General features: G+C 39.2%; 1 protein-coding gene across 4 annotated transcripts in view; it reads right to left on the reverse strand.

The window, feature by feature from the left end:
• Positions 1-14,697, reverse strand: part of UBE2V2 (ubiquitin conjugating enzyme E2 V2) — a 30,317-nt gene that overhangs the window by 11,455 nt on the left and 4,165 nt on the right. For 2 of the 4 annotated variants that reach the window (XM_048939327.1, XM_048939323.1), the window contains exon 2: positions 285-430. In XM_048939327.1, coding sequence (XP_048795284.1) covers positions 285-430 — 146 coding nt within the window. Of the gene's footprint in view, positions 1-284; positions 431-3,831; positions 3,963-10,900; positions 10,923-14,697 lie in introns of those variants that run through there. The other 2 variants (XM_048939325.1, XM_048939326.1) reach the window with 2 other exon arrangements.

A 14,697-nucleotide genomic window follows, 5' to 3' on the forward strand; every position in this document is an offset into this window, starting at 1 on the left:
TAATGATGGAAATACTGACTAAGTATATTTCTAACTCAGTAGAAAGTGTAAAAACACAACTGGCTTAAACAGTTGCAGAAACATGTACTAGACTGGAGGCTGGACTGAAAACACTAACATGCCAGAAAATGATGACTTCTAATGTGAATATACAGTATTTCAACTACAACTACAACCTTCAATGAATTTTACACCACCTTTCAACTAATTCCCTTACAATGTAGGGAGTAACCTTTTCCAGTTGGCATTTTGTAGTGCTTGCAACATTTTATTGTCACGCTTACCCTCGGTGGCCCAATAATCATGCCTGTCCACCTGGTGAGTGTCATATCTTCATCATCTTCAAGGCCCCAGCTTACTGTACCATCACCTACTCCCTTCTGCCCTTCTTCAAGTTCTTCCAACAAGCGAAAATTACGAGGTACTTTAACTACAGAAAAAATGGAAGAATGTAGTTAATACTGGTCACATCAACAAAAAGATAAACAACTTCATTGCTTCTATATGGCATGCACTGGCAATGAGTGAACGTATTTTCAAAGCATAAGGAACATTTCCTGTCTGAATTTAGTTAGCACTCAAGTTATTCTGAAGCAAGTAAACACTTCTCCAGAAGCCATGTTAGCAAGACAAACTATGTAAGAGAAAATAAGAGATTTCTGCTCTGTTTGCTTTGGCTTAATTCAGATTCTCCTATTTCTCTAGCACAGTACTGTTTAAAGCCAAAGCGTTTCAAAATCAATTAATTGAAATCAGGTTCTACTCAAGTGCAATTCTAATTAAATCAATATTGCAAATTCTTCGCAAAAATAATTAAAGAGTGCAACACTTAACACAATGACATTAAAATATGTAAACTGTAAAAGAAAGACTGAAACATTTTCAAATTATTTGATTTGATTAAAAAAATAATAATCAATGAAACAGATACTTAAACAGATACTAAAAAAACTACAAATCAAGTCCCATTTAACCCAGGGATTATTATTCCCAACTAACAGAGGAAAAAAAATAAGCAGCATAAAAACACTGATTAAGTTGCTGAAGAGAGTTAATGATGTATTCACAACAGAAAATAAAAATGTACTGTCTCTACAGAAAGCCAAGTAATATTCACTTAGCTGAACTATAATTACTGGATTTATGATGATATGTGGGGACAGACAGATATTGATAGATATTAAACAAGTGGAATTGCTTTATATCTCAAAGTAATATTATATTTCAGTATGACAGTAGGGAACAAGGAATGTTAATGCTTGCACATGCCCTCACAGTATACTTTCGTTTTCAAATGCACAGTGATGAGATTGCAATTATTACAACTTCAGTTTTCTTTCAGTAAGTACTATTAACTATATTTTTACCTACAGCTGATAGATTTCCTAAAAGCTACTTTAGCTATAGTGTTTCCAATGTTTTTTGTTTGTTTGTTTGTTTTCCCATCTGTTTCGTACCTGTTTTTCACTAGGGAACCTGTTTTGCAACCAAGAGGGACCTCAACAAACTCAAAAGGCAGCCCATGTGAACCTGATGAGGTTCAACACAGCAAAGTGCAAGGTTTTGCACTTCGGTTGGAGGAATCCCAGGCATCCATACAGACCAAAAGGAGAGATCTTTGAGAGCAGCCCTGCAGAGAAGGACCTGAGGGTCCTGACGGATGAAAAACTGAACATGAGCCAGCAATGTGCTCTTGTGGCTCAGAAGGCCAATGGCGTCCTGGGCTCCATCAGAAGAGGGATGGCCTGCAGGGACAAGGAGGTGATTGTCCCTCTCTACTCTGCCCTCATGAGGTCCCATCTGGAGTACTGTGTCCAGGTCTGAGGCCCCCAATACAGGAAAGATGAGGAGCTGTTGAAGAGGGTCCAGAGGAGGGTCACAAAGATGATCAGAGGGCTGGAGCACCTCCTCTACAAAGACAGGCTGAGGGAGCTGGGCTTTTCAACTTGGAGAAGAGAAGGCCATGAGGTGACTTCATTGCAACCTTCCAGTATTTAAAAGGGGATTATAAACAGGAGGAGAATCAACTTTTTACAAGGGTATACAGTCACAAGACAAGGGGAAATGGTTTTAAGTTGAAGAAAGGAAGGTTTAGATTGCATGTCAGGGGGAAGTTCTTTACTATGAGTGGTGAGGTGCTGGAACAGGCTGCCCAGAGAGGCTCTGGATGCCCCGTCCCTGGAGGTATTCAAGGCCAGGTTGGGCCCAGATGGATGGGGCCCAGAGCAGCCTGGCACCACACCTGGAGGTTGGTGGGCCTGCCTGTGACAGGGGGATTGGGACTTGGAAGGGATCCCAAGGATCAAGAACTCAAGGCATTCTATGATTTCACTGGAAAAAATAAGGTCCATTATAGAACTAACATAAGAACTGAGTGTACACAAAGTTCTTAACAAGAATTATATACTATATAGCTTGAAAAAGATGAAGGTGAAAGAAAACTGGTTTTCATATGTTTGTCACTGAGATTCCAGGTTTGACACTACCCTACTCTGCATTGCCAATGGTCTGTCCAAAGAATTAAGGCCAAAATGTATAATATGTTATTTAATTAATACCGACATGGAACAGCACAGACAAGCATATCCTTCAGCAACTATCTAAATAGCTTCCCTTGCATAAATATGGTTGCCTTTAAATTGCGTTCAGAAAATGTTCTAAATATTTTTCATCAAAACAGGCCAGCAAGCATCTCCTAAAAGTTACACAAATACCCAATTTCTCCAAATTCTCAGGAAAAGGCAAAAGGTATAGAACAAGGACAGCGTAAGGAAATTAAGTCGCTCATGTACAGCCTCACCTTCCTTCTGTCTTTGATATTACTGCTTCTGTAAGCTACATAATTAGCTATTTTAGGTTGTTAACTGAGCATAAAATTATACATTTTGGTTAGTTTCCTGAAGGCTTGACAAAATGATCCAGCTCACAATGATCTCAGTTAAGCAGCAGCAAACATTCAGATGTAGAACTACACTTCAATGGAGCTCAGCTACTCTGGAAACTTATTTTCCCAGGTAAGACTGCACATACAATTACCTGAAAGTACTAGCACTATAGGAATCAAGGAGCAGATAATTTCTCTGTTCTTCAGTAGAGATCCTTTCAAAAAGCTTCTCTGAAATTCATATGTTCATTCTTCTGGTCCCATCTTGACCTGACAAACTTACAGTAGATCGATGTTTTGCAGCATGTGACTTCCATGGCCAGGCTGGAAGAGTCTCTGAGTAACCTGATCTATCCGCAGGTGTTGCTGTTCATTTGCATGAAAAGTTTTTGATGGGCACATGGAGCCTTATGAAGCAAAGCCTAGTGCCTCACACGTTCTTTTCCCAAATAAAATTGTGTACTTGATTTATCTTACACTTCTCCAATCTTTATCATAGAATGGCCTGGGTTGAAAAGGACCACAATGACCACCTCATTTCAACCCCCTGCTGTGTGCAGGGTCACCAACCACCAGACCAGGCTGCCCAGAGCCACATCCAGCCTGGCCTTGAATGCCTCCAGGGATGGGGCATCCACAACCTCCTTGGGCAGCCTGTTCCAGTGCGTCACCACCCTCTGGGTGAAAAACTTCCTCCTAACATCTAACCTAAACCTCCCCTGTCTCATTTTAAAACCATTCCCCCTTGTCCTATCACCATCCACCCTCGTAAGCAGCCGTTCCCCTTTATCATTATGCTTCTTACAATCATTATCATATGCTTCTCCAGTGCCTTAAATCCATTTCTCAGAAGCCCCGCCCTGATCACAAAACTCCTGAGTTGCAGATTATCTCTGGAAGAAGAGCATATAATCAACCAAATGGGCCTTAATATTTTTTCTGCTCACCTGCTGTTGCCTTCCCATGCAGCTGAGCTCAGCTGCTCACTGCCAGTAGAGGTCCCCCCTCCCACTCTTGCACTGATTGGACTCCTCAATTAGCTGCACTGGCACACTCATTTAGCAAAAAGCTATTCTTCCTGTAATAAAACCAAATCCACCCAGTTAATCAACTGAATTGACTCAGGAAGGAAAATAACAGGTGCCTTCCTTTGCAAAGCCATGGGTGCAGGGATAAGCAGACTGGCAAACTGAGCTTCACGTACAAGACCACAGGAAATGACAGATTTCTAGAAAATAAAGCCTTGGGACTGTCGTGTTTACTGCATCTTTTTTCACTCAGTCGTCTGTGCTCACTGGTTCTCCCTTCTACCCACAGGGAGTGACAGGCTCCCCGCACCAACCTCCTAGCACCATCAGTGCTACAAGCAGAGAGCAAACACTGCCCTGCAGTTAAATAAGCGTCAAAATGTCTACTGGGAAAATGTACAAAAAAAACCATTACCACCTACTGAGATTCCAACTCATTTAAAAACCACCTAGAAAAAGATGTTACAAGTTAATTGAAACTAGAGCAAAAATTTGCTTCCTTTCAGAATGTTATTCAGTTCTACAACATCTGGGTTGGAGATACAAGAAATGATTTTTTACATGAAATATTGGGTTTGTTTTTAGTAAGAACACTTCTATATTTAAGGTACCTGATTCACATCCACACACAAATTTTATTCCTCTATTTCATTTTGTTCATAGGAAGTACAGAAAATCATTTTCTTATGCAATCCTGTATTTAAGAATCGGAAAACAACCCCTTGCCCATATTTCCAAAGAAATGCTCTGATTCATCAATTGATACTGGAGTGGCAGAGCTGGGCAGCAACCCAATCATGAATGTTTGATGGCTAGGGGCAGCACAGCTATTTGTATGTGAAAATACAGCTCGATTCATCACGATTACAAATAAAACAAAAGCAACCTTCCCCGCCTGCTTTTCAGTTCATCTTCAAAGCTTAACTCGCTGCAGATTTTACTGACAAGTACATCCTGACCCTCCAACACTGTACGCATGAACTGTCAAGCTGCATTTAACGAGTTTTCACAGAGCTGAAGGAAACACTTCACTTAAAAACAAACAAAACACAAACACACACACACAATAACACTCATGGTCATACGTACCAATAGTTTAATCATGAAACTAGACTACAGTAGCTGATGCCTATTGGAAATTTGTGGAACTAACAATGAAGTTAAATACCTTTGAACAATGAAAAAAGAACAAAACAGAACTAGTAAAGACAAAGATAGCCACAAAGTAATGCCTCCTATTTTATGATTTTGGCAATATAAAAGTAGAGGTTGAACCTTCCTGCCAATATCCCATTACATATTGTTGCTGTGTGACAGATGGCAGCAGAGGAGTAGTCTGACAGAGTGGAGTCTGACGGAAATGCGTACAGAGCACAAGTATGGAACTGAATTCCTCCATGAGGAAAAAATGGCACCCACTGACACTCGTCAACACTTGCTGAATGTTTGTGGAGACCAAACAGTGGATGTTGGCACAGTGATATGGTGGGTGGTGCATTTCAGCAGTGGTGACAACGATGTGAAAGACAAGCCATGTTCCAGGCAGTCATGGAGATTTTTATGAGCGTGGCATGCAGGCTCTTATTTATCAAGAGTGAAAATGCACAGCTAATGCTGGTGACCACGATGAAAAATAGTGTTTTGTAGCTGAGAATTTGCTTTGTCAAACAGTGTTATTGTGCACTTTGCATGTGTTGTAGTTTGCATGGAAATAGGAGAAATTACTTTTGGAGAGACTTGCGTAAATATTAAGGAAAGTCTACTTCCATACATGAGTTACTTTTGTAATTGGTGGAACAGAACAAATTAAAACAAAAAACAAACAAAAAAAACACCTTGCATTTATGCTCTAACCAAAAGCTACACAATCTGGAAAAAAAAAAGAAGTCAGAAAAAAGGAATCCTCAGCACCCTTTAGCAGGACCAGTAACATTTACTGCTGCAATAAAAGAGGAAAGGCTGGAAAAACATGTTGCTGCTGCTGTATCAAGACACAATTTCACAGCTGCTAATGCCAGATCACCTACTGGTATAGATTAATAAGCATTAAAAAAGACACAAAACTGCACTTCAGTCAAGTTTGACAGCACAGACTGGTTACGTTAAATCATATTTTTTAATAACTCATGCTGACAGACTCCTTTCGTGGTCATATAAATCAGTTTAAATGTAAGTGGGCTGTGTTGATACAACCGTGTCCATAGAAACATATTTTTAATTGCTTTAAAAATGCATTTAAACTGCTTTAATTGAACATTTTGTTTTAAAACCGTGAAATATGAAATCCTTCAGCGCTTCCTGTGAAATTTCAATTATACTGCTTAATTTCTTGGATACTTACAAGAATAAGTATGTTCTGGATGTCACTGAGCAGCTGTCTGTTATTTGTCTCTATCTGCAGCTGAAGGTAAATTATGCATCTCTACTGTTTCACACCAAAGAGAAGTGATTTTAAAAAGTGAAGACAACACACTCTAGATTAAGGAACTAACTTAACAAAACAGAATGCACAAAACTGAAAAATAAATCCCAGAATATGCAATTGCACCTGGGAGCGCAAACCCCCTGCACGTCTCTTGGGACCAGCCGCACAACAGACAGGAAGGTGACAATGTGCACTCCCCTCTTCTCCTTGGCCCCTACGGAGTGGAACCATGAGCTTAATTTTTCATAGCCTGGCACAGAGCCTTATGTGTGAGACTGTCTATTATACTGAAAATCAGTAATTATACCTTAGCACAGCCAGGATTCTGTTCGGGATGTTATTCTATTCGATTGATGCAGCCACATCAGGAAAACTGCAGCATCAACAGTTTTGAATGTATGGGATATCTGCAGCCCACTGACTTCCAGCTAACAAAAACTACAGAACATGTAGAACTTAGTAATAAAAAAAAAAAAAAAATCCCAAACAAAAAAACCCACTCAAATTCCATTTAACAGCTTCGGGCCAGCAAAAAAATAGCTATCTGACATCCCAGGAGACAAGACAAGTGTCAGCTTTGCAAATCTTAACCTGTATTATAATTTCCCCTGAGGCACAGAGAAAAAATAAAAAACTATGAAGAGAAACACAGAGAAAACAACAGGCACCTTTCATGTACCTTTCAACCTGAGTGATTCATAAGAAGTCTTACTCAGAAGGGAACACAGATGAAAGCTGAAATATCGTACTGACAAAAAGTTAAGCTAAAAAGAATTGCAACAACCAAACCCCTAGGCAGGCCCTGAAATGGGTGTTGTACAAATAAGAAGAGAGAGGAAAGAAGCCTGTGTGTATGTAAAGTGCTAACCTTCTACTCTGGCTGCAAAGCACAGCCTTGTGCAAATAAATTTTGTAGGACATACACTTATCTGAAAAAAAAAAAAACCACACACACACACACACACACACATTAAAAAAACCAACATGACCTATACTTTTGTTTGCCTGTTATCACATCACACTCTTGTGCTAAGTTAAATATTCAGTGAATAATAAAAAAAAAAAAGGTTGACTTGCTACTGGCATCTAATATCAAGAAGTATTTCCAAGCGTAAGTTAATTACATTGTAATTATTATCAGAAGTCAATCACAGTAATCTTGCTCCAAAACCCAAAAGTATAAGATGCATATTGATTAAGGTAGGCATTGCTACCACTCTCAGTGGAACACAGCAATTCCATAATGAACTTTTTCTTTTTTTAATTAGGAATACAACTACACACGTAACAGAAGCTCTGATTCCAACAGCCAGGTGATGAACATGATTATTGCTCAAAGCAAACATCCAAGCTCGATGAAAAGCAGTGTTTTGCTTTCCAGTAGCTATGAAAGCCTCCAATTGCTGCTCTGGAACTCTGTCTGGGAACCAGCACAACCAACTCAAAATCCCATATACCAACACTGTACATAAAGAGGCATTTACCATATGCTATTTTTCTCTATTTTCCTTTAGCTTGTACATCTCCAACAACATTCATGCAACAGAACATTCTGCATTAACAGTTCTGAGTTTAAATGGTGAAATGAAAGCATTCAGCAATGGACGATATAAACTGATCAGGATGGTACATAAGCTACTAAGTCATTCTTGCACGTATGGATGAAACATCCATACAATGCAAGTATATTTTCCACAACGAGGATCCAGCCATCACTGATTTTATCAAATAAAAGCAAACAGCTGCCTTTGTGTCAATAACAATGGCATGATAAAAGGAATGATTGAAGTCACATAGCATAAACAACAGCAACAACAAAAATCAACGGAAAACAGAGAGCTATTAAGCACTCTGTGCTTCCAAAATGAGTCACAGGCAACCCCTCAAAACAGCAGCAATCCTGACTGTTTCTTCTCCACCTTGCTGAAGTCTCAAGGATGCACTGTAACAGACCAATTTATCAGCATCTCATCACCATTGTCTGCAAGGGGCTAAGCTATAAATGACAGGCACTCCAATCTGCCAGCTCATCAAGACTAACACAGCTAAGATTACCTGTGGAAAGCATTTAGAAACACAGACTTAAAGAAACAAACAAGAAAGTTTGACTTTAGAAATCAAAACGAAGAGAAATGTAGCAGGTAAACTTGTACTGCTTTTGTATTACAAAGATGTACACTGACATGTATAGAGCAAATGGCCACCTATTTGATGTTGTTTAGGAATGCTTTTCCTAAGTTAGAGCCAGTCACATTACAATGTTAAACAATAGAAAAGGGCCATCTTACAAGCATCAGCAACAGAAATTGCCCATACCCAGCACAACTGATACATGAACAATCCATTTTCTTAACAGGACAAATTAAAGTCATACAAAAATACAATGATGCATTCCACCCCATAAGAACTCTGTAGCTGGTTAACTTCTTTTGCCTTTTATAATAATTAAAATCTGTAAAAACTTGAAAACATTTAGGCTGGGAAATTTCAAGGAGGAGGTACAAAAGGAACTCACTGAAATTGCTCAGAGAAGCAAGCTCTAGTACTCATTTCATCAATTGTTTTGCTTTGTTTTTCCTCCTATGAAAACACTTCACTTAGCAAACATTTCCCAGAAGAAGCCAATAAACAAAGCAGAGAGAAAGCTATAAACCATCTCAAAACCTATGCTTTGGATAAAGCTATCTAAAGCAATATTTACCTTAAGAATTACATTGGTAGTGCTTTTTATTTATTTATTTCAATGGAGAAGAGAAAGCTCGGAGGTGACTTGAGAGCAGCCTTTCAGTATCTAAAGAGGCACGACAGGAAAGAAGGGGACAGACTCTTTAGCAGGGTCTGTAGTGGCAGAAATGGCTTCAAAGCTCAAAGAGGGAAGATTTGGGTTAGATACAAGGAAAAACCTTTTACAGTGAGGGTGGTGAGGCACCAGCACAGGTTGCCCAGAGTTGTGGTGGATGCCCTATCCCTGGAGGCTTTCAAAGCAAGGCTGAACCAGGCCCTGGGCAACCTGAGGTAGCTGCAGATGTTTCTCTTCACTGCAGGGGAGTTGGACTAGATGGCCTTCAAAGGCCCCTTCCAACTCTAAGAATCCTATGATTCTATTCTATGAAATTTTACATTGCTGGTGTCTTAACAGACACAAACTAAAGTTGCACAAGAATTTCTTTTTTTCACAAAGCTATAGTGATTCTCTGGGAAGTTAGCAGTAAGAAGGCAGGTAATGAGAAATCATGTTTGTACAACAGAAGCCTCAGCCGTTTATTGCAACAAAGCACTCATATCTGGGCCATGGGCAAAAGGGTCTAGAAGGACACAGGGGTATTTATGTCTTTCATGTGATGCACAGACCCTGGTGTTTAGAAATAGTCATTTCACTGATGATAGATGTATAAAAGCAGTATTTTCCCCTTTCAGTTCCATAACATTAAGATTATTATCTCCTAACAGTAATGATAAAAAATGATAAATTCTAAACAGAACCAAGTAGGTATGTTCATCTATTTGTGTTTTTTTGTTTTGGTAGTGATTCTAGTTGGACTGTGTTAAAATTGGCATTGAACACCATTGAACTCCAGCTCATGCTTTGGCATCAGTTGCAAGACGCAGCAAAACAGGTCTTCAAAGTAAAACAGAACTTACTTTATACTTGCTTGTTATGGGGCAGGCAGACTACTAAGAGAGAGAAGGTAACTCAGAAGTACAGCCATTCGCTCCCACTTCCAAGGCTGAGCCCACCTCGCATCTGTCAGAATCCAACCTCTTATTTACCTTTTACATGCATTATCCCAGCTGCACTCAAAAATCCAGAATATAGTATACACCAAGAACAGTGATGGACAGCCTCACAAGAAAGGAGAGGTGGTAACATGAGTTCACTTTACCAGGACCCAGTTCATATTCCATTAAAAAAGCAGTAGGAAGTGTATTTAGACATCAGAAAAATCATAACAAAGCTTTCAATATACGAACATTAATGAAGTTTACTTAACATGGGAGTTGAGAGGGAAGGAAATAAGTTTCACATTAGTTTTTGGGACTTCATAAACATATCTGATTAACCACAAATCTTGATGCTGGAATAAGAAATCTCAGCACATTGAACTACAGAAGCAGCATCATTTATTCAGTATGTTTCAGTTGCTACTGGTTTCACAGTAAGAATGATGAGGCCTTGGACCTGACTTCTCCGGCATAGTGAGCATTGCAAATGTGTAAATATGTAACAAAAAGTCTGTACAATTTTAGGTTTTCTTGATTATGGTTTGAAGTGTGAGAAATCACTAGCAGAACACACATCTCCATTACCAATGCATCTTCACCTCCGGTGTCCTCTCCTCTTAGCCTGCCTCTCAGGTAACCAGAAGTGAGCTATCTACTCCTGATAATTTTGAATTCTACTGATTCTGTTCAATAATTCACCTGATAACTTACTCAAAGCAGCTTCAAGGTCAGGACTCTAACTGTGACGGTCACCATCCACCAGGAAAATATTACCTGTTTAGTTTTTATTGACTTCTACAGTTCTTTACTCCTCCCAGCCACCCCCTCCTCCTTACTCACCTTTCTCAGAAGAGCTGCAGGCAAGAGAGAGGCAAGGCAGCCATCAGCTGCCTGATTCATCACAGAAGCTTCACCTCTGACCAGCATCTGGTGAGAAGTCATTTCTCAGTAATCCCAGTAAGTTTTCCCATTCTGCACTATTTCACTTTATCAGGGTTCACTCCTCAATGAAACCTCTATTCCCCATTTCCTTGGGGTCTAACTTCAGAATGAACTTCAGTGTCCTGATCATTTTACAAAGCAACCATACCCTGAATTTCTTAAAAGTTGTGCAAGGCTAAGAGTGATCACACATACATCAGCAAGCAGGAACACACAAATAGGTAAGGCTAGATACGCTCACACTCAGAATATGGTCCAGATTTGGGAGAAATTCTAATACAACTCAACTTTGTTAGCACGGTTGTAGCAACCACTAAGAGCTTGTTTCAGCCTATCTTTGCATTTTTATACAGCTATGACCACCATGAATACAGTTGCTGGCATGCAATTGCTAATACTGTCCACAAAAATGCACTGATGAAGAGGATTGTTCCACTTCACATACCTTTACTTTCAGACTACAGAACTGGGCACAAACAAGCTCTTTGGTGCATAAATAAATAACCCCAAACCTCGAGATCTCATACCACAGGTTTTAACTGATTAAAATATCTCAAAAAAAAAGTTATTACAACAATAGAAAATTAGAATACACTTGACTAGATTGCAGTCCTACATAGAAACTGATGTAAACTGCTTAACAGGCATCTATTTTACAAATTTGCATCAACATCAGTGGTATGTACCTATCAATTTAGAAGATACCTAAACGCAACTTTCTGTGCTAAAACACACCACTGTGAACTCAGAGCTTTGTTGCATCCAACACTGCATGTCCACTTGTGCCTAACTGTAACAAAAGCACACCAGAATGAAACAGTTACGTTACTGCAGGAGCTCACCTATTGCCACAGTCAGGTGCGTTTTGGACAAAGGTGGAAAACCATAGGTCACTTAGGATTTAAAAATTAACTCTGGAGAGGCAACTACAGAGTGAAATGCAATGATTCAATTATCATAGAATGGCCTGAGTTGAAAAGGACCATAATGATCATCTAGTTTCAATCCCCCTGCTATGTGCAGGGTCCCACAGGTTTTAGCGTGTGATGTGGTAAGATTATGAAAAATGAGACACTGTGATGCTGATCAAATTAAAGATTTTATTGCTATTCCAATTTTGTACCAAACAACCCATGACAGGAGGCTAGAAAAGAGCGTTTAAAACAATACCCATCACTTTAAAACCCACCAGCAATATTAATTCCTGATTATTTAGTCTGCGGAATGAAGATTTTATCAAAGAAATGTTCCCCATTTCTCTCTTCAGAAGTTATAAATAATAAATAAGTTAATTAAAAAACACCCCTGCTTAGTACAAGTAAGCTCACTATTCAAAATGTTAAGCTATATAAAGGTACAAAAGACTAAATTAGAATTACAACAGCAAAGAGGCTCATTTTTTCAAACTTTCATCTTAAAGCTAAGCTTACGTCGGCAGAGGGGAAAAAGGATTTCAAATACATACTTTTACAGCTATCTCTTCAAGGAAAGATGGCATAAAAATCGTTGCAGACTAGAAGAACCCAGCAGAGGCCAAAATCTCTTACCATGAAATGACTTTCACAGGGTCTGCTTTAATAGCAGGAATACAATGTGTGACCCAGATAACAAGAGCAGCAGCAAGGATTTAGTTTAGCAAAGCTGTAAAGCTGGCTAAAACGGGTTATAAGTCATTGATTAGCAAACACTTTTCCTAAGACTTGCATAAAGGTCCTTTGCAACATGACTCAGCACTCAGAGCACACAACATAAAGATCTTTTATCTATGGAAAACAGTCTGATTGGGGATTATTTTGTCAGTTGTACACCTAAGGACAGAATCAGGAAACGTTCCATTCACCATGTATTTAGTAGTGAGAACTGTCACCAAATCCTTATTTTAACTTTGTGATAATCGTGTTTCAGTCTGCTATTTTCTACACTCCAGGTTTCAAAGGTTCAAATCACTTTATATTTTCATGACAATATGTTCAATTTCAGGGAGAAAATACATACACTTTTTACCTTGAAAAAAAGTTGTAAGTAAGATGAGTAACACTGGACACTTCACTAAACTATAGTGATGGCCTGAATAAAGCACACTGTTTTTACATGAACTGCAGAAAATGCTTATTATTTACTCAAGCACATTTCAAATTCACTTAGCTATCCAGTTATGAACAGATGCAATGAAAGGAGGTGACTTTTTTTTAAGCAGTTACTGAGCCTAAGTGTTAGAAGCTATTTTCCTGACTTCCCCCCCCCCCCCCCCCAATTCAGTTGAAGCTACTGATTCTTCTGAAATAAAGGATTAATGTAGAGCTCTGAGGTCTCAGGTTTCCACTGAAGGTTCCATTTGTTTCCAAACGCTAACTACAAGCGATCTTCAGTCACGTACCTGAGGCACCAGACCTACTTGAAAAGGTTGTAAAGTGAAAGCTCATCTAATTCAGAACCAGCCTGACAGCTTGACAATCTCAAGCTTTTGTAGCGATGTACTGATTTTATTCAAAATATTGTTCGCATTACATCTCATTAGTGCCTTCCAAATGTCAAACAAAGAAAAACATTCTTTTGGGCAAAGCAGCATATAGCAAAACCCTTCTGAGTGCAGCTTAAAACAGCTATGAATGCCTCCTCTAGCAGCATCTTGTCTTTACACAACCCATGCTGAGGTTCCCACCAGCTAGCTGAGACAGCAAGGCAACAAAACCTAAGCGACATGAGAGCTGAAGGTGATTTGCTACTTGAGATCAAGTTTTGGTTAGGATGAAGTAAAGCTATTGTCTAGGAAAACACACGCAAGAGTAGCTGGAGAAACAGGAGGAAGAGTCTGTCAACAGTTGAACAGTTTCACAGCACGTACTTCTGTTGCTTTAGGAAAAATCTTCAGAAAGGCAAAACACACAAAGTAATGAATGTGTATATGTACCTCAACTCCACTGATTACTCATGAGGTTTGGCAATTCTGTTCCCACACATTAGAAGCCTTCTCATGTGAGAAGCCTGAAATTTATAATCTAACCAATCTGTCTCCAAATACTGAAAGACAGCTATTCCATTCCTGAAATGGTGTGGCTTGTCTTTTCATCCAGGCTAGTATTATCTAGGATTGTATGCAACAATTTAAGTAGTGGGCTTCCATACTAAGCTTGGTAACACCCTTGAATTTCAAACAAATTCTTAAATAAGTGGCCTGCTTTAAGGAAGGTGCTTAGCCACTGAGCGTATTCTTACATAGCCACTGTGGATGTATGTCGGAGCTTACATTTAAAGACCAAACTGCAAAATACCAGCAACAAAGAGAGGAATATGGTAAGGGCAAAGTTCTGAGAAGATACCAAATGTCATGCCTATGTACGTCACAGTCAGAAAGTACTGATGGTCTATATATAGTTCAGAAGCCGTTTGTAAGCAAGATACTTTTCAATCCAGCTGAAGCACATGCAAATTAATTTGAGGCTTGCCACATCGCTTTAAAGCAGGCAGAACAATTCCAGTTTCCTTGTGCATAGGACAGGATGGAAAAACGCCCCACACAGAGAGTGCTGCCACACAGAACACAGCATTCTATTCCTTTTGTTTTCTCTGATTACTTACAGCTTCAAGAGTTCTCTGCTTTATACAACTACATGGAAAATGCAAGAACATTTATGAGGACTGTAAAATTCTGAACTGCTATTAAGTGGCTTCTTGAATAAATCCAGGGTAAGTGA

This window comes from Lagopus muta, chromosome 3, assembly GCF_023343835.1.
Source record: "Lagopus muta isolate bLagMut1 chromosome 3, bLagMut1 primary, whole genome shotgun sequence".
Taxonomy (NCBI): domain Eukaryota; kingdom Metazoa; phylum Chordata; class Aves; order Galliformes; family Phasianidae; genus Lagopus; species Lagopus muta.